Source organism: Gallinula chloropus, assembly GCF_964237585.1.
Source record: "Gallinula chloropus genome assembly, chromosome: 3".
NCBI classification, from domain to species: Eukaryota; Metazoa; Chordata; class Aves; order Gruiformes; family Rallidae; genus Gallinula; species Gallinula chloropus.
In genome coordinates this window covers 112,370,948-112,389,152 of record NC_140087.1, presented here as the reverse complement: position 1 = coordinate 112,389,152, position 18,205 = coordinate 112,370,948, and the positions used below count along the sequence as shown (strand labels likewise).

The window sequence follows — 18,205 nt, the reverse complement described above, 5'->3', positions numbered from 1 at the left end:
TATTATTTTCAAATATGATTATTCAAAAATAATAATTTGCATCTGCTAAAACATTCCTGTGCATTCTCAAGGCAGAAATTCAAATATGTCTAGACACAGATTTAAAAAAAAACAAATAGTTTGCCTAATGAGGAGCACCATGATACCAAAACTTTCCCTCTCTACCTGCTGAGAGGGAAGGAGTTAAGTGTCTTGCTGGTAAAGGAACGGGAATCATTCTCTTGCAGCTGCTCTTAGCTTGCAGATATACTTAGGGCTTTCCCCTCTTAGGTTTGTGGAAGTGGACGATTTGCTTCTTCAACATCTTTTGCTATTCGGGAAGAAATGTTTATCACCAGTACTCTCTTCCCCTCTTAGATTTTGCTCTGTCTGCCATGACTATAAGCTGAGCCCTTCAGAATTTTTCATATATTTAGCTTTAGAAATCCTCTCTGAACTAGCAAAAAGGAGAGAATTAAGGCTCACAGAGAACAAATTGCCTTGTCTGAGGTCATCAGAACTGCCTGTGGCGTGGAGGAACTGGAATCTTTAACAGACGGTAGGACTAAAATCATTAACCCATCCTCTATTCCTCCAAGTACAGGAAACGATGTGATCCTTCTGAAAATACTCTTTTAATCTTATCTTTTCTTTCCCTTTTTCTTTTTGGAGTGGAGGAGAAAGTGGAGAGGGGTTTTTTTTTATGTCCACTCAATAGTTCCACATCAGCCTATCCTGCTGTGGAAAGCTGCTTTGAGATGTTAAATGACATTCACATTATTCTTCCCAGTATCTTTGTTGTCTGCAGGGTATAACAAGCAGTGAAGCTCAAGGGAATCGCATCAATTCTTATTCTGAGCCTGGCTGACAAAGATATGAACACTTAATTAAGATTTCTTTCATCTCATGAAAATAGCCCTAAAGATCTAAGCCTGACGTGAGAGCTGCCAGCGATACTAGTCAAGGCAGTGTCCAACCCCAAGATCTTAGTTGGCAGGCTTGGCCCCACAAACCATTCAAATTGAGCATGGAATCTAGGTGTTCCCATGTGGATGTCCTAACTCAAGCAAGAGGCTCCTGCTTTCTCTTCTGACTCACTGACAGCCAGGTGAGTTCTGGGCTCCCTGGTATAAAAAAGACAGGGACCTCCTTGAGAAAGTCCAGAGAAGGGCTATGAAGATGATTAAAGGCCTGGAGCATCTCCCCTACGAGGAAAGGCTGAGTGAGCTGGGGCTCTTCAGTCTAGAGAAAAGAAAACTAAGGGGGGACCTAATTAATGTTTATAAATATCTTATATATGGGATGCAGGGGGAAATGGCCAGCCCCTTTTCAGTGGTCTGTGAGGATAGGACAAGGGGCAATGGCTGCAAGTTGGAGCACAGGAAGTTCCACACCGCCATGCGGAAGAACTTTTTCACAGTGAGGGTGACAGAGCCCTGGGACAGGCTGCCCAGGGAGGTGGTGGAGTCTCCTTCACTGGAGATATTCAAGACCTGTCTGGACGCCTATTTGTGCAATATGAGCTAGGGAGCTGCTTTGGCAGGGGGGTTGGACCCGATGATCTCTCAAGGTCCCTTCCAACCCTTACAATTCTGTGAATTCCAGTTTCCCACAGGGACAGACCAGCAGGAGGGAGAGCCTCTCTCAGCTCCCCAGGAACAATGTAATCAATTCAGGCGTGTGTGCTGCAGGAGCAGTTGGCTGAGGCTTCCCAACGCGCCATCTGTGAAAAAAATGATTTCTTAAATGACTGTTTGGGGAAAAAAATAAAAAGCACAATCCTTTTCTATTTATTTACATGCATGTGTGTATATTGATTAAAATTAGTCTGGTTTTGCTACATTAAATCAGAGTGTTGATAATTAAGCATCTGTGCACAGGGCTGAGAACATTAGGAGCACTGAAGAAACAAACAATAGTTTATAATAGGATCATTAGAGCAGTCTTAGCAGCACTTACAACATGTTTACTCAAAAATGAAATATGCCCTAAGGAAGAAAAACACCAATTATGGAACACAGGGGATTTAAAATAAAAAGGTCAGTTTTAAAGCCTTTAAGTAAGTAATTTCAAACAACTCAGCAACAGCTCATGTTAAAAATAGACAAAGTAGCTGAAACAATAAAATGTCTTAATTGTGGGATCAGGAATATAGCAAAAGGACAAGTACAGTCCCCTTCATTACCTGCTCATTGTTCTGAGTGAAAAAAATATTGTGTCTGTATTAATACTGATATATGACATATATCTTGGCGTATATATGAACTGCAAATATTTATGGTTTTATGAGTGTCTCAGATTGGTTGTATGCTGCAAAGAAGGAAATACTTGCAGCTGCATCAGAGTTAAAATAAACTGTGTGCCTACCTACATCAACAGCTCAGGTCTCCAAAAACCAGTGGCTGCCCTTGGGTCAGAGTTCGTTTACAGGTCCCACTCCATGCAGGACCAGATCTCGCACTTTAAGCAGTGGAGTACACCTCTTACCACATGCTTGTATGAAAGCAGCCATTGGATTTATACACATTACATCTAATTAGCACACATGCCTGGCAGCACCTTGTATGTCCAGTGGGACCAATCAAGTATTATTATTACCCACTCAGAAATGGGGACTTCAACTGACAAAAAAGAAAGGCGTCATCCAAGCCTGCAACTGCTCCTCTGGTTACTTATCACACACCCCTTAGCAGGTAGCACACAGTGTTTGTATTTTAATCCGAGGAATTGAAGCAAAGAACAGCAAAAGGTTTCAGAGGAATGAGACTCGCTACAGCACCAGCTGCATTCCAGCAAAGGCCGGGGGATGCTGGCACTACCTCAAAGCAGGGCTCCACTACGGAGACACCTACTCCAGATTTTCCTGGAAGAAAGGGCTGCGGCTGGATTAGGAAGTTTTTCCCGTAAGGCTCTGGCCGCCTGCTCAGAGGCCGCGCACCGGCTCTCTGCCCTGGCCAACCGGCACCACGCAGGGAGGCAGGCCAAGGTAACGCGGTCAGGGGCCTGCCCCCCCCCCCCTTCCTCCCCCCCCCCCCCGGGATCAGCCATGCGGAGTGGTGCCAGCCCGAGGGGGCTGTGGCGGGAAGAACGGACCGCCCCAACATGGCAGACAGACGGGGCGCCACCCTCCGCGGGCCGTCGGGCACCGGACCTCGGCTCAGGTGAGACCCGCCCCGGCGCCGCAGGTGAACGAGAGGGCGGTACACCCAGGGCTGCTGTGATTGGTCCATGACGCCGTCAATCACGCGTTACCGCGGCAACGCGCGCGCCCTCCCGTAGGCACACCCCCGCGCCACGGCTGTCGGCGCCTGATTGGGCGGGGGGGCGGTGACGCGTGCGCGGGGGTTTTACGGCTCTCCGCTGGAGAAGTGGCTAGAGAGAGCGAGCGGTGGGGTCGGAGGCGGGAGGTTCGTGTTGTTGCCGCTACTACCACCGCCGCCATGACGTTTAAACGGAGCCGGGACCGCTTCTACAGTACCCGCTGTTGTGGCTGCTGCCATGTGCGGACGGGCACCATTATCCTGGGCACCTGGTACATGGTGAGAGACTGGCGTGGGGGGCAGCCAGCGCCGCTGAGGGGGCGGCGATTTGGGCTGCGCGCGGGGCGCATGCGTGCGAGTTCGGCCGTTGCCCAGCTCGGGAGCGGTGGGCGCGGAGTGGGCAGCGCGCATGCGCCGCCGGAGGGCCCGGTGGGGGGTTCTGGGCTGGGGGGAGCCTGAGGCGGGGGGGGGAAGGGGTTGGGGTGGTGCGTGGCGGCGGGCGCAGCGGGGGCTCCCGTCATGTCGCCTGGGGGCTTGTTCCCTTGCGGGAGGCGCCTGTCGTCGCGCCAACTGTCGCGATTGCTCCGTGCGCAGGGAGCTGCACGAGTTTCTTGGGGGTACACGAGTTCCCTGGGGGCGCACGGCGTGTTTCCCTGGGCCTGCCCCTTTCTGAGTGTCGGGCAGCTGTGGCGTGGCGGCCTCTCTTTCTGGATCAGAGAAATAAACCGAGAGGAAAGTTCAGTATGTGTCAGCCTGGGTCTCCGAGGGGTTCTGTTACTGTAGCTCCCTTCCCTGGATCGGAAGAGTAGGGGCTTCTGTAGGTTCCCTTGGTGCACCCTTGGTAGGAGAGGAGAATGTGACGCGTGGAGGGGCTGGAATTTGGGCTGCGGTGAGGGTGGGAAGATGCGGTTCCCCTGGGCGGCACGTAGCCCCCGAGAGGAAGGTGAGGGTCTTCAGAAGAAACGTGGCTTCTGCCCGTTGACGAGCGTTGTGGAAAGGGAAGTTCCTGGTTGTTTGGCGCACTGTGCTCTTGCCACAGTGGGTGAGGACTGACAGAAACAGGTTAACTTCCCAGAACACCTCTTGTTTTCCGCCTGTTGGGCGCCCTTTCTCTGAGCAGCCGTGGTGGTGAACTTGATTCAAGAGAGATTTGAATTGAAGTAGAAATGTGAAAACAGCATCGGCAAGTTAAGGCCTGGAGCCTAAAGTTCCCTCAGTCTCCTTAAAGGGGAACTGGCTTCCCCTCTGTTGACGTCATTTCCTTATCTTTCCTTCCCCTTACCCTCATGGGCAGTAAAAATGTGAGGATACTTTAAAAATCTTGCATCGCAGCTTTTCTAGTCTCCTGAAACTGTAACAAAAACCTTTATTCTCCTTCACCCTTTCTCAGATTGTAAAAATAGAGAATACTGAACTCTTAGGCCTTGATGTGAAGGAGCCATGCACAGAAGTTGGTTTTAGAGATGTGAGAATTTAAATTTAGAGAGTTTGTGGATTATTTCCAGCAAGTATAGGGAGATTTTTAGTTTGTTTTTTTTTTTTTTTTTTTTAAATCTGACCTTCAATTGACAAGAAAAAAAGTACAGGATCACACTAGTAGAGGAATGGAAGAAAATGGAAGGTAGGGGGTGGGAAGTGTAACAAAACTGCAGGAAAAGGATGATTTGGACAGTGAAAATTACACTTATCTTTCTGCTGACTAACTTGAAAAAAATTAAATGGAGTATGTCAGGTTGTTTAGACAAGTTAATGAACCATTAAGTACGTCACTAACTTAAGTATTTTCCACAGTTGCTTGGGAGAAGTATTTCTAAAACCATTTAATAACCTGTGCCTGTAAGTTGCAGTTGGGACAAATAGTCACAACTTTGTGTGGAGTGCTTTAGTTTAGGGTTTGTTTTGTGGTTTGGTTTTGTGGTTTGATTTTTGGGGGGGGAGGGGAGAGGATTGTTTTGGTTCCTCTTTTTGAGAGGGAGGTAGCTTTTCGGTGGAGGAGAGTGTTTAGTTCAACAATAGGTTTGTGTTACTGAAAGTCTTGGTTAGACTGCGTTTACTAGCTACACTGTGTTCCCGAGCTATGCAGTCCTGAAGGAATCTGATACCAAACAGAAAATGGAGTCTCCTAGCAATCTACTCCAGATGTTTTAGTAAGATAAGAGTTTTGGCTGTTTAATACATTCGTGTTATTCTTATGTAACCGTTTCTTTAGCATTTTCCTGTTTCTTGCTTATTTGTATCTATCTTCTTAAGTCTTGCATCTAATTAACTTGCCTCCTGGCTAAAACAGTTGCAGAACTGTCCTTGTGTGCTACTGTGAGCCTAGAGAGAACAAGGATCTTCTAAAATGTCTGCTGCAGATGCTGTGTGATCAAACTGTGTCTTTTAAGCATGCTTGGGTCTGTATTCTGCCAGTGTTTCTGATAAACAGATAAAACTGCATTTGCAAAATGAGTTAAGAACATACCTAACAGACTCGCGCTCGAGTTCCAGGATTCATGTAGTTTGGTTTACTCTGCAACACCCACTACTGTTCTGTGTAGGAAGGAAAAAGAAACCTCCTATTCCTAGCTCTGTAATTGCAAATGTGTGGCTTTGAAGTTTGTTTCTTCCTGTAAACTTTCTTACTAGGCAGAGCGCTTTCCAGCAGCCGGAAGCATGAACACTCTGCTGGCAGAAATCAGATGAGAGTTTCATAAACAGTCTAAAAGTAATAGCATTGTTTTGGAGGGAGTGGCTGTTTCATCCTGGCAGCAAACTTCAACAATCGAGTCAAAATGATGCAATTGCTACTGGTTAGCAGGAGGGTCAGGATGAACTCTGGAGGCCTTTGTTCCCTTAACAGGTCTTCCAGAAATAAAGGAATGTAACTGGCCTCAATCTAATGCTGACAGCGCTAGAAGCTCTGAAATAGCCTATTTAAAATCACTGGTTTTCAGGTTTTTCGTTGTTTTAGTGTAATAAATTCCCCCATCTCAGTTTATTTCTTCAGGGACATGTTTAAGGAAAACTACTGGAAAAAATGAGAGGAAGGTGAGAAAGTGTCCTAGTGCAAGGCAATTTCTCTCTTCTTGCCCACTCATAAAAAGAAAGAGGCAAATCATAAGTAGGAATTCTTGTTTCTGTCCAAGACTTAGTCACTCAGAGTGCTTAGGGAAACCTAGACTGCGTGTTCAGGCCTCCAGAGAGATGAAGCACTTGCATGATTAGGCATATTAGATGTATACTGTGGAGATAAAGCTTCCTAATTGAAAAGCTAATGCTAGTTACAGTTCCACAGTCTCTTGAGTTCTGAACATATGGGGAGCTAGTATTTTGTTACCAGTGTGTAGTAAATGCTGACTTTCTACTTTCACACCAACTATTAGATTCTTTTAAATTTGATATAACCTACACCAGACTTCTGTTAATCTCAGTTATCCCAATTACAAGACTAAAACAGATTTCTTTAACTACTACAAAGTGAAGTTAAGGATTTTTTTTATCTTAATGGAACCATCTTTTAAATAAAAATATAAGCATGCATTTTGTATTACTGTTCTTTGACTTTCTAACAAAAAAGGCCAGGATGGGGACTGTGGGGATTTCTGAGGTGTCACCTCAGAGTGGTGCACAATCCCCTGAGTGCTGGTTTGTTAGGGTTGGTAGGGGTTTTTTTGGGTGTTGGAGGTTTTACCCTTCAGATTACGCTGAGCCTTACCTGTGCTGTGTCTTTCTCATCTCTTACACACAGACTGCTGCTGAAACATATACTTGTAGTGAGTATATTCTGTCAGGCTTTCATGCCTTGCAGTGCAAACCATGTTCTTGCTGCCAGTCACATTGACTATCAAGCTGTAACAAGCACTGTGATCTTGCTGTTATCAAGCTCCCGTGGAAGCAAAATGGTAGTTAAAGTATAGGCTCTGGCTTTGGGCTTAAAAGGACTAATTTGGAGTTGTTAGTAACTCTTAATTGAAATCCCTATGTTGAATATGATTAATTGCTCAGTGCTGTGATGTGAGTCACAAATAGCAGTAATAGAGTAGTGGGAACCCTGGGGTGTAAATTGGCAGTGGTCTGGGTTTGTTGTTGTTAGGACTTTGCCAGTGAGTATTTTTATTGTGTCTCAGTCATCCTAACAGATTGGGTTTTGAATGACTGTCTTCAATTTCCTATTTTCCTTGCAAGCCATTTCAGGTTGAGAAAATAAAGCTTTAATGCTTTGAACTGAACTCAATAATTAGTGAAATTACTAAGGACTTATGTATGCTGAATTAGGACCGTGGTAGGATCACAGACTTGCAATTCCAAGGCATTCCAGTTCTTTGGAACTTCTGTATTAATCCAAGTGCTGCTTGTTCTTTATCTTGAGTCAGCTTGTCATGGCAGTTCAACTCAGTATTGAAATAATAGTGTATTTTGTCCTCAACTTTATCACTATTTAAGTTAAAATGATGACACTGTGTAAACAATAAATGATTAAGGTACAATTGAACATGTGTCTCTGTTTTCTGTGAAGTACAAACCAGTGTTTCAATTGCCAGAGATCTGAACCTTGACATAAGCTTTTTAAATCAGATACAGAGCAGGAAGTTACTGTCCAAAGGAGAGGTTTGATACTGCTCAGTCACTCAGAAGGAAATAAGAGGCTTGAAAATGCATTGAGAGCAGAAAGCGAGCGTAGAGAAGGGTGAAACAGGAGTGGTGAGAGACTATAGTATTCTATATACATTTGATCCCTGGTGAAACAGAATAAAAGACAAGTGACAGATGCACAACTTGACAGCTTGCCCTGTAGGAAGCATATTGTAATGGGGGGGAAGATGCTCATTTCAAGGCTAAAGATATTGGTGGCTAAACTTAGTTCTTTACTGCCAGCAGTACTAGCTGTAATATTTTTACATCCTGAGGCATAAAGTGGGGGATAAAAGTAGCTGAAAGTAGCTGGAATTTCTATTAAATTGGTAGAAAATAGGCTGACGTGATAGCTTTTCTACAAAACTGTCAGCTTTGGTTTCACTAATGGGTTCTTTTTAGCAGAAAGTATAACCAAGCTTATCACCTTGATAACCCTAAACCCCAGGGGAAGCACAAACACCAACAGAACACTTAGAAAAGCATATGCAAACTATGGGCTTTAAAAACTAAAGCTCCATTTAAAAGTTCAAAAGCCTTTTCTCTTTACTGAAAACTTCAGTTATGTCAGAAGACTTTTACTATCACTGACTCCTTGAACCAGGCCAGTAAAAGAAGAAGTATCTGGCAGATATTCTTGAGTTGTGAGAAACTGCAAACCAGTTTGGTTTTTTTCTTTTCAGGGATGATTATAAAAGATCACACTAGTGGTGGTGATAGTACTGAGTACTGATTGGGAAACAACTGAAGCTTGAAAATACCACTGTGACTTTTTTTTTGGTTGTTATGCAGCCTTCTCTCGATATATTAGTAACAGAAACTGTGCCCCAGTAAATCTTGACTAGGTTATAAATGCTGTGAGGGCAATGTTACAGAGGCTTAAGCCACTTGTGACTCTCAGCTCTTAGTGCCACTGAAAGCGTTTCTGGTATGTACCAAAATGGGGGAACAGAAGTGGTCTTCAGTGGCAGTGTAAGCAAGGAGGAGGACTAGTAAGCACATACCAGTGCTGAATGTTTACATATTTTGGAGTGCAATCTTTGTGTGATCTTTGTGTGAGACTTCTTTAACTTACCTGTGTTTGTGTAGCCATTCTGATAAGGACTGATGAGACTTTAAGGAATGATGGAGGAAGGGGAGGGAGGGAGGGAAGGAGCAAGCCAGTTATTTTTCCCTGCTTGTATTAAAACTGTCACGTGGGAGAAGCCAAGAAGCAAGGTACATTTGAGGGTTAGAGCTATGTTTTTTCCTCATATTCTGTATTTACTGTGTGGTCCTTGCCCATCCCCTCATGCTTCATGCCCCCAGCACGATTTGAAAGATTAAGGTGCAGTACCTTATTTGTGCATTACATTAATTCTACCTTTCAGTTTGTAGAAAGCAGAACCTCTTCCCAAATGTTCCTTGTGTCTCTTGTACCTTTTCCTTTTTGTCCTCTCTTTTTCAGTTTTCTGTTCACATTTCAAATTTTTCAGTTCACAAATCTGTGCACTCATCATGTACCATCAGTTTAATAATGTAATTTGAATTCTTCCAACCACTATATACTTAATTTTCAAAGTTATTTAGTTCTAATTCATTGCTAGTAAGTGTCCAAAGCTTTTCTAGGTGGTTTTCTAGTAGTAGCTTTAAATCAGCTTGAACTTAAGACTAAAGTTGTGTTCTTTTTTTTTCTTCCATATATAGGCAAAGCAGAGAGCTTATTTCTAACAAAAGATTTATTAGTGTGTCCTTGAAAAATACTGTAACTGTTGCAATGTAAATAACCATTAGGTAACTGTGATCCTTCTCAGGTGGTGAACTTGCTGATGGGCATCTTGTTGACAGTAGAAGTGACTCATCCAAATATGGTGCCAACTGTTGATATCCAGTATGAAGTCATTGGGAATTACTATGCTTCCGAGAGAATGGCTGGTAGGTATCTAAGTGCTGTTTGGTTAGAAAAGAGAGCATATGCAGTGTCACAGTGCATTTGCCTTAGGCCAGTGTGTAATATATGCATACAGCTCTTGAATATGGTTATCTTGTGTTCTGAATTTCTGTTTAATTACTGTGAGGTTGAGGTGTTCTACAAGAATTAATAAAAAGCCCCTTATGTGGAATATTACTCTTGTTCCATATTATTCTTAAGCATCTTAATAGATTACTAAAGATTTCTTGGCCTTCTCATGCTTTGAGTGTTGAAGTATGAGTGGAACATCTAATTCACCTTCTCCAATAGCATTTACTGTTCTTGTGCCACTAAAATAAAAACCAGCTAATTTCTTACACGGTTTTTAAAAGCTTGTGTTGACCCTCAACTTATGGCTGCTGTGTAGGAGTTCTAATTTAACTAAGAGGAAAAACATGCTGTCTTTCTAAGAAGTGGTGTGCCAAATACTGGAGTGAATGCATATTTATCTAAGAAGTTAGACATGCAGAAGAACTAGAAGAGAAAGAATCATGAGCAGCCTTAAACCTGCTTCCACTCTGTTCTAGATGAGGTGTGTGATGTATACAGGTGTAATCAGTGTCAAACTTCTGTTTGTAATGACCAAGTTTCTTAACTGCAGTGTGACATGTAAGCTTGTATGTGGTGTTCTTTCTTGTTTTAAAATGTGCAGAAATATGTTGAGTGTGGTGCTTCTAATGTCTCTCATCTGAGTCAGTTATATTGCACTAAAATTTAGGGAGGGTCAGCTACAATCTGGAGTGAAGGTAAATAGTACAGCACAGATCTGGACTTTGAGAATTTCAGTTTACAGCCTTGATGTCAGTTGCATGTGACCTGAGCTGAGGATCTGACCTTTCTGGCCTCTGACAGTAGCTCACACTCATTAGTAATGAAATGAGAGTGGGAGCAAGAACCAAGTATTTCATAAAGCCAAGATACTAAGTATAACTATAGCAGATACCTATAAAATGTCTTATGTTTTGTAACATGTATTGGGTAGCCTTAAGCTTGTGTAACTGAGAGATGCTTCTGAAAGTGCTTTTTCTACTTTCCAGTGTAAAATGGCTATAACCTGCTTAAAGGTTCGTGTTTACTAGGTTGGGATATAGAGTAGAGGGTTTTGTGTGCATGAAGGGATATTACAGTTTTGATTATGCATCTTGTGAGTAACAAATCCTGAGAAGAAAACCATACTTGTTGGTTATTGCTGAGTACTTGGAGCACTCTGATCAATGCAGTGCGTTTCGAGCATGTGAGGACCTCCTTCTTAATGCCATATGTTGTATGTAGATGTTATTACCTTGTACTGAATTGGATACAGCAGTGCCTCTCCAGAGTTGCAGACTAGAAAGCTGACAATTCTTTGGTTGTCTGTTTCAAGCCTGAGAACCATAACAGTTTGGTTTGGGTATTGCTAAAACAAGAGCTTACTGCATCTATAGGCTCTCAAGCTGGTTTCTTTCTCTGTGTTTAAAAATGTAAACTGTGCTAGCTGCAGGAGAACCAGCATCATCTAGCTTGTGGAAGGCAGCTGTTCTTCTGTCATCAGTAACTGTGATGCACAGAGACAACCTTTATCTTTCTGTTTCCATGAGTGTCCTGGATTCTGCTGCTGTTCGGCTCCTGTTCAGCTGCCTTTTCTTGTGAATAAGGGGATACCTTCCACATAGCAATTTCCTGTGTTCCTCAGTGTTACTGAAGGAGCAGCGTTGCTCCCACTGCCAATGACCAAATTACATAATGAAACCATTTGAAGTGTAAAGGTTGATGCTGTGCTGCTGTTAAGTTACTCACACACCTACTTTTAGCACACAACATATGATGAATCAATGTCATGATGTTACCTTACTATCAAACTGTGTCAGGCTTCTGATTGGTGTGTCTGAACTTTATTCAGACTTCTGATTTATAGCAGAGGGATCTTTCTAAATGACTGCTGGTTTCCTTGAACCAGATTTTTTTTCCCATTAGGAGAAGTCTGAGTTACTCAGTCCTGCTGCTGCACAGATGTAACAGCTGACTGAGAACTGATCATAGTGATGATAGAGCTTGTGTTACCTGTCAGCTACAGCATGGCATCTTCAGAAAGTGACTGATACTCTTGTTTCTTTCATGTAGAAAATGCCTGTGTTCTATTTGCCATCTCCCTCCTCATGTTCACAATCAGTGCAATGATGGTGTACGGCGCAATTGCGGTAAGTATATTTATAATATGTGGTTTTAAACTTGCTACTTCAGTTTTAATGAAATACCTTACAGACTGCTGCTTTTTTCCCTTTTAGCACCGTGTAGGCTGGCTGATCCCATTTTTCTGTTACCAACTCTTTGACTTTGTGCTCAGCTGTCTGGTTGCCATCAGTTCTCTAACCTACTTGCCGAGAATCAAGGATTACTTGGATCAGTTGGTAAGTGCTTGTTCAGCTCAAATTGATATTTCACATTTTAAATTAAACTCTGCTTTAATTGGATAAATGACTGAGCTTTAGTTACCTTCCTGTGAATCCCAAAGAGGAATTCAGGCTGCAGCAGCCACAATGCTGACTGCTGGGGTGGCTGAGACTGAGATTATCAGAGGTGTAAGGGTCAAAGGTGTCATTGCTCACTAAAGGGAAAGTCAGGGAGAGTAAAGAAAGAACTGTGGAGGAGTTATTGAACTGTCTCTGCTACATTTGCACTCCAACCAAAGATGTCCCCAACGCTTTAAGTGATGCTGTTCTGTGCAAGGTTTGCTACTGCAGTTGTACAATGTGTTGACTGTTACTTGATGGGAGAGGAGGCAACGATAAGTAAAGATTCATATGGTGTAGGTCCCACAGCATTATGGGATGGAATCTGAGATTTTGAGGATTCTTTTTCATGTTCTAGATGACTCCTCTCATTTTGCAACAATACCTTCTGAAGAAACTAATGGAGTTGTCATTAACACTGCTTGTGCTTTAACTGCAAGGAGACTCCATGGGTAGAATACACTGTCAGTTAACAGGGATTGCAAGCTCTTTGTGGCTGGTCTTTTGGGATCTGTTCAAGTAGAGGTGAAAAATCCCTTTTAAAGAGATTTTAAAAATGACAGGATTGTAGGGGTTGGAAGGGACCTCAAGAGATCATCGGATCCAACCCCCCTGCCAAAGCAGGCTCCCTAGGACAGGTTGTACAGGGAGGTGTCCAGACAGGTCTTGAATATCTCCAGAGAAGGAGACTCCACAACCCTGCTGGGCAGCCTGTCCCAGGGCTCTGTCACCCTCACTGTGTAAAAGTTCCTCCACATGTTGGTGTGGAACTCCCTGTGCTCCAACTTGCAGCCATTGCCCCTTGTCCTGTCCCCACAGACCACTGAAAAGGGGCTGGCCATTTCCCCGTGTCCCACACTTAAGATATTTATAAGCATTAATAAGATCCCCTCTTAGCCTTCTTTTCTCTAGGCTGAACAGCCCCAGTTCATTCAGCCCATCCTGGTAGGAGAGATGTTCCAGGCCCTTAATCATCTTTGTAGCCCTTTACTGGACTCTCTCCAGGAGATCCCCGTCTTTTTTATACCAGGGAACCCAGAACTGGACATAATACTCAGGTGGGGCCTGACCAGGGCGGAGTAGAGGGGGAAGGTCAAATGGATTGGTGTCAGAGAGAGGCTTTTGTTACTGTGGTCAGGGAAAGGGAACAGTGAATTTGCTGAAGCTCTTTGACTTCTGAAGCTTGGGGACACCTCTTTTTGTTCTGCTCCCTGCATGTACATGTTACTGGTTGAACTGACAGGAGGTAATTAATATTGTTAGAGAGTTATGAAATAGAGGACTGTAAGTACAAAGGCTGTATATATGTAAAAAAATCTGTATTAGCATGAGACTGAAGAAGTGACTGTGGACATGGATGGTTCTAGGCTTCTGTATAGGTAGCCCTCTTCTGTTCTGACCTGTTCTTGCAGGACAGAGACAAGACAAACACTGCTTTGTGGTAGGACAAAGAAGAAATTAGTGAGAAATAGAACTTTTGGTTGGTTTTGGGGGAGTAGTGTTTATTCAGGAGTGTTTTCCACTTGATGTAAAGTCTTGATGTCCTTCAGTCATGTTTGTGACTGCAGCATTCGTGCTTACCTCTTCCCTTTTTCTCCCTATTTTTTAACTAGCCGGACTTCCCTTACAAAGATGATCTCCTTGCCTTGGACTCCAGCTGTCTCTTGTTCATTGTTCTGGTGATCTTTGCCTTATTTATCATTTTAAAGGTAAGTTGAAACTGCAGCATGTGTCTGTTTCATGAGTTACTGTATTAACATGTTCTCAATCTCAGTTAATTCTCAATGTCGAATTAAGGTCTCAGCAGGCTTCTTAATGCTGAATTAAGAACTTCACTGAGCAGAATTGTTAGGATGTTCAGTTATGGTGTGACTGGAGTGTTTTACTTTGTGTACTGGTGTCTTCAGCCACCTTACTTTTGTTCTTATGCAGTGGGACGTGTTTGCGTGGCTCTGTCCTTCCCAAGTAGGAATGTGCAGAGACTTCACATACCATCTTTTTGCATGTGGGGAGATAAACTTAATGCTTGTAGTTAAGCTTGTTGTGAAACAAACAAATTTTCCAACCAAAACCTTTAAAATCTTGCACTGTGCCAAGCAAACCAGGGTGTGTGTTTTGGAAGGAAGATGATGGAAGGAGGAAGTGCATAGGTTAATTTGCAGCTGCATCTTTCTTCCTAGTGAAGGGTAATATTAGCAGTTATGTTCTTTTTGATGATCTAAACACAGAGGCATTCATTTGAATTACAAGAACTTGTGGAGACTAAGTGATAGAGAAATGAGCTCGTAGTATACACTGGCCACGATGTTATTTCTTTATTGCATTCAGTTTGAATTTAAGGGAAAAATTAAGGCATAAACAAGAATTTTGTTACTTTTCTGTGCTTTCTCCAAGAGGAATATCTGACTGCGTGTGTGGAAGCCTAATACAGTAGATAATATTTTTGTATTGACTGGGGAATTGAGAACCTTTTACATAACTACATGTTGACTTGCATATGAAAAATTTGGAGAAATTTGTTATAGACTGATAATGAAGAAAAATGTAGCTGCTGTAAAGACATGCTATCATGCTCTGATAAGGATTAATTTTGACTTAAAGTACAGGCTACTTTACAGTCTTCTCCTTGCCACCCCAATGGTGTGTTTGTGCCCTACTTGTGGTTGGACAAGTAATAATGCTGACTCTGGGGTGAGGTGTTTGTGCTGTTTGCCTCATCCTCCTGGCGAGCTGGGACTGAGATCCACAGAAGCACAAACCACTTGAGGATTAAGTTGATCAACACTGCTGAGGCAGATGGAGACATGAATTGAATGGGTCTGAATTCTTTGCCTGAAACCTGTGTTGGTCATGCTCTCAGTATCACTATGGTAGCAAAGCTAAATGGGCAGCAACAGAGGCATGTGGATAGTTCTTTGAAATAGTAACCATGCCTCTAAGTTGATTTATGCTCCTTTTTGTTTTATGAATGTAATCCAGCATCTAATTTCTCACTCGGTTAATGCACCTGAGGTCTTTAAAAAGAAATCTCTCTTTCTTTCAGGCATACCTAATTAACTGTGTATGGAACTGCTATAAATACATCAGCAACAGAAATTTGCCAGAGATAGCTGTGTACCCTGCTTTTGAAGCTCCTCCACAGGTAAAACCTCTTTTTGTGATAAAAGGAACCAGCATCACTGAATTTTGAAGTAGAAAACCACTGTATCATGCATATTTGCAGACTGGAAAGACTAAAAGAAGTTAAAGCAGTTACTGTTACAATGGGTTCTGTCTTTGTTACGCTCTTACAGTGCATAAAATAGGAGGCTTTGTAGAGAAAAGTCTTTGGGTTTTTGTAGTGGAGTGAAGCTTTCTGATTGTGCCAGTCCCAGCCCTTCCTTGCTGCTCTGTGAAACTGGGAGACAGTGGAGTGGAATGAATGACCCAGGGTTAGGCTCACCAGAGCAGTAAACTGTTACTTCTTTCACTTCCTCATTAGCTCACTAGAAACAGCAGTAAGATCTTCTTAAAAGTGTTTGTCTGTAACAGAGATTAAGTTGCTGATGGGGTGTGGGTGGGTTTTTGTGTTTTTCTTCTAAACCTCCTGCATTAATCTCTTCAAAATGTCTTCTTTTCAGTATGTTCTGCCAACCTATGAGATGGCAGTGAAGATGCCTGAGAAGGAACCTCCACCTCCCTACATACCTGCCTGAAGCAATTCTTATGTTAATAAACATTCGTACCAGCTTCCTGGGGGTTTTGTCTTTTAATCTTGCAAAACTGCTTAAGTAATAGAAATATTCAGGGCTTTAGGAGCAAACTGTTCTGTTTAAAATATGTTTGACATAAACTTACTAAGCAAAAGACATCTGGGAGTGATTTTTGTTTGCTTTAATTTTGTTCTCCTTAATGCTCTTAAACATTTTATTGCCTTAGGGCCTTAAACTGCAAGAACTTATGCATGTGACTAACTTGTGGCTTTTAATAATACCAACTGAGCCAATCTATGACTGAAGTTAGCTACAATTATAAGTGTCTGCAGGATCGAGCCCTTAATTTATATTAATTTTTTTGTAAAGTAGTTCATAAAGACAATCTGATCGTGCAGCAAAATGAGAGTTTGCCTTTATCCATTTTTTGGAGAGGGAGGGGTTTGAATGTGGTATATATGTGTCTCTTTTTTTTTTTTATTTTGCACTTTTCTCATGTTATCTTACCTTTTATTGTGTTTTTTTTATCCTACGTCTTGAAACATCATATTTTTCAGGAAGAAGGGAGGGTGGCACAGGAGTTGCAGTACAATGTGCTGTGAATGCAAGAAAATGAATAGGAATGTGGAAGATGGTTGCATGCTTCTAATCTTATATGTATTTTCTTCTTTGTGATAAATGATACTTAAATAAATCTTTTATGAAACGTTTACCAGGAGACTTGGTTGATCTGTTTGTTGGTTTAGGGGTTGTAAGTGCTTCAGGGTGCTGCAGATAGTCCCACATACCTGCAGCTTGGTCAGCACCTCCAGGTTGTTGGGTGGCTGATGTGTGCTCTTCAGCAGAAGTCTCCCTGTGGGTGGGGAACATGGATTCCCCTCTAATGTGTAAGCCTGTACTGCAGCCTTCCCAGTTGACATACTGATGTCTGCTCATCTTGTTGCTACTTACACATGAGCTGGGAGAGGGAATTGTACTGGAGGCTTCAGGACCTTGGGGCTAATTTGATGTGTGATGATCTTGGGTGTTAGGAGGAGGGCAGACACCAGCAGGACTACAACATTACTGCCATTGGGAAATGTCCAAAGTTGCTGGGCATATGCTGTAACTTCAGAAACGTTCTTAAAAACCCCAACAAAACCCCAACCCAACCAAAAACCCAGCTGCGAACAGCAACTTTCTACTGTTCCTCTGTGGTAAGAGGTAAAAGGTAATTTCATGATCTGCTACTACATCAGAAGAGAAAATGGCCTTCTACTACGTGAAAGGAATTGGGGATTAAACTGTGGAAAAGGATTCACGCTGCTACACTGTAGAGGTTGCTGGTTATTCTGGTCTGGTCAAGTATGTACCTCCTTCCTCTCCCCTGGCAGGTTTTCAATGCCCTCTGTCATTGCTGTGTAATGGGTCCCTTTGCTTTCTCTTTTCCCTAAGATGCCATCTGTGCAGGCACTGTATGCTGCGGTGGTGTAACAGCACCTTGTGCCCTGTTCTGGCAGGGCTCTGCCCTTCCAGTTACCCCACGCACTGGGTGTCTTGCTTCTGCTGGCTGCCACCCTCTAAGGAGCTGTGGTGGATCTGGACTCCTGGAGAGACTCCAAAAATGATCCCTCTGTGGGGGTGAGGTCTGCTTAAGTGTCAATTTTGGAGGGGGGCTGAGAGAATGCATAAAGCTAATGTGACTTAAGCGCACAGCTGAAGCTATTGGGGAATGATGCTGGTCCCTGAGCATGTCCTCTGGCCTGGGTCTATCTACACCTAGGGAGATTCGATGTGTGTTAGGGAAGCAAGCCAAACACTCTGTTAGCTGCCTGGAGTCCAAAAATGTTGCATAGGGGCAGAGGGCTCTGTGCTGCTTGAAACTTGAATGGGGTGTGTGCATGCACTGGTGCTCTCTAGAAGCTGAAAGTCATCCTTCTCCATTGGACCCTGTCCTGTAGCGTTCCCTCTGCCTTGATTGCGGTTTTAGTCTTTGCAGATGTGATGGTGGGGTCTTCCACTGTGCAGTCATGACAGCACTTGCTCAAGTGAGCTGATAGCTGCCCGAGACTATACTGCTGGTGGTTTGTGAGCCTGTGGCTTGTTCTAAATTGGGGTTTCCTGTTCCCCTTAAGTAGATGAAGAGATAGAAAGATGGTCCTGCAGTCTAACGTGTCTGCTGTGGGTTCAGCCTTCTGAAAGCTTGTGCTGGAAACCGTGGTGTATCTGTGCCGTAAGCTC

The 18,205-nt window shown here is 43.2% G+C and overlaps 1 protein-coding gene across 1 annotated transcript; it reads left to right on the top strand.

Moving 5' to 3' along the window:
* Positions 1-3,366: 3,366 nt before the first annotated feature.
* Positions 3,367-16,697, top strand: LAPTM4A (lysosomal protein transmembrane 4 alpha). The gene is made up of 7 exons (XM_084261471.1): positions 3,367-3,518; positions 9,647-9,767; positions 11,905-11,981; positions 12,069-12,191; positions 13,907-14,002; positions 15,337-15,435; positions 15,914-16,697. Exons 1-7 carry the CDS (start codon positions 3,420-3,422, stop codon positions 15,986-15,988), a joined length of 690 nt encoding a protein of 229 aa, XP_084117597.1. The 5' UTR covers positions 3,367-3,419; the 3' UTR covers positions 15,989-16,697.
* The last annotated feature ends 1,508 nt before the right edge of the window (positions 16,698-18,205 follow it).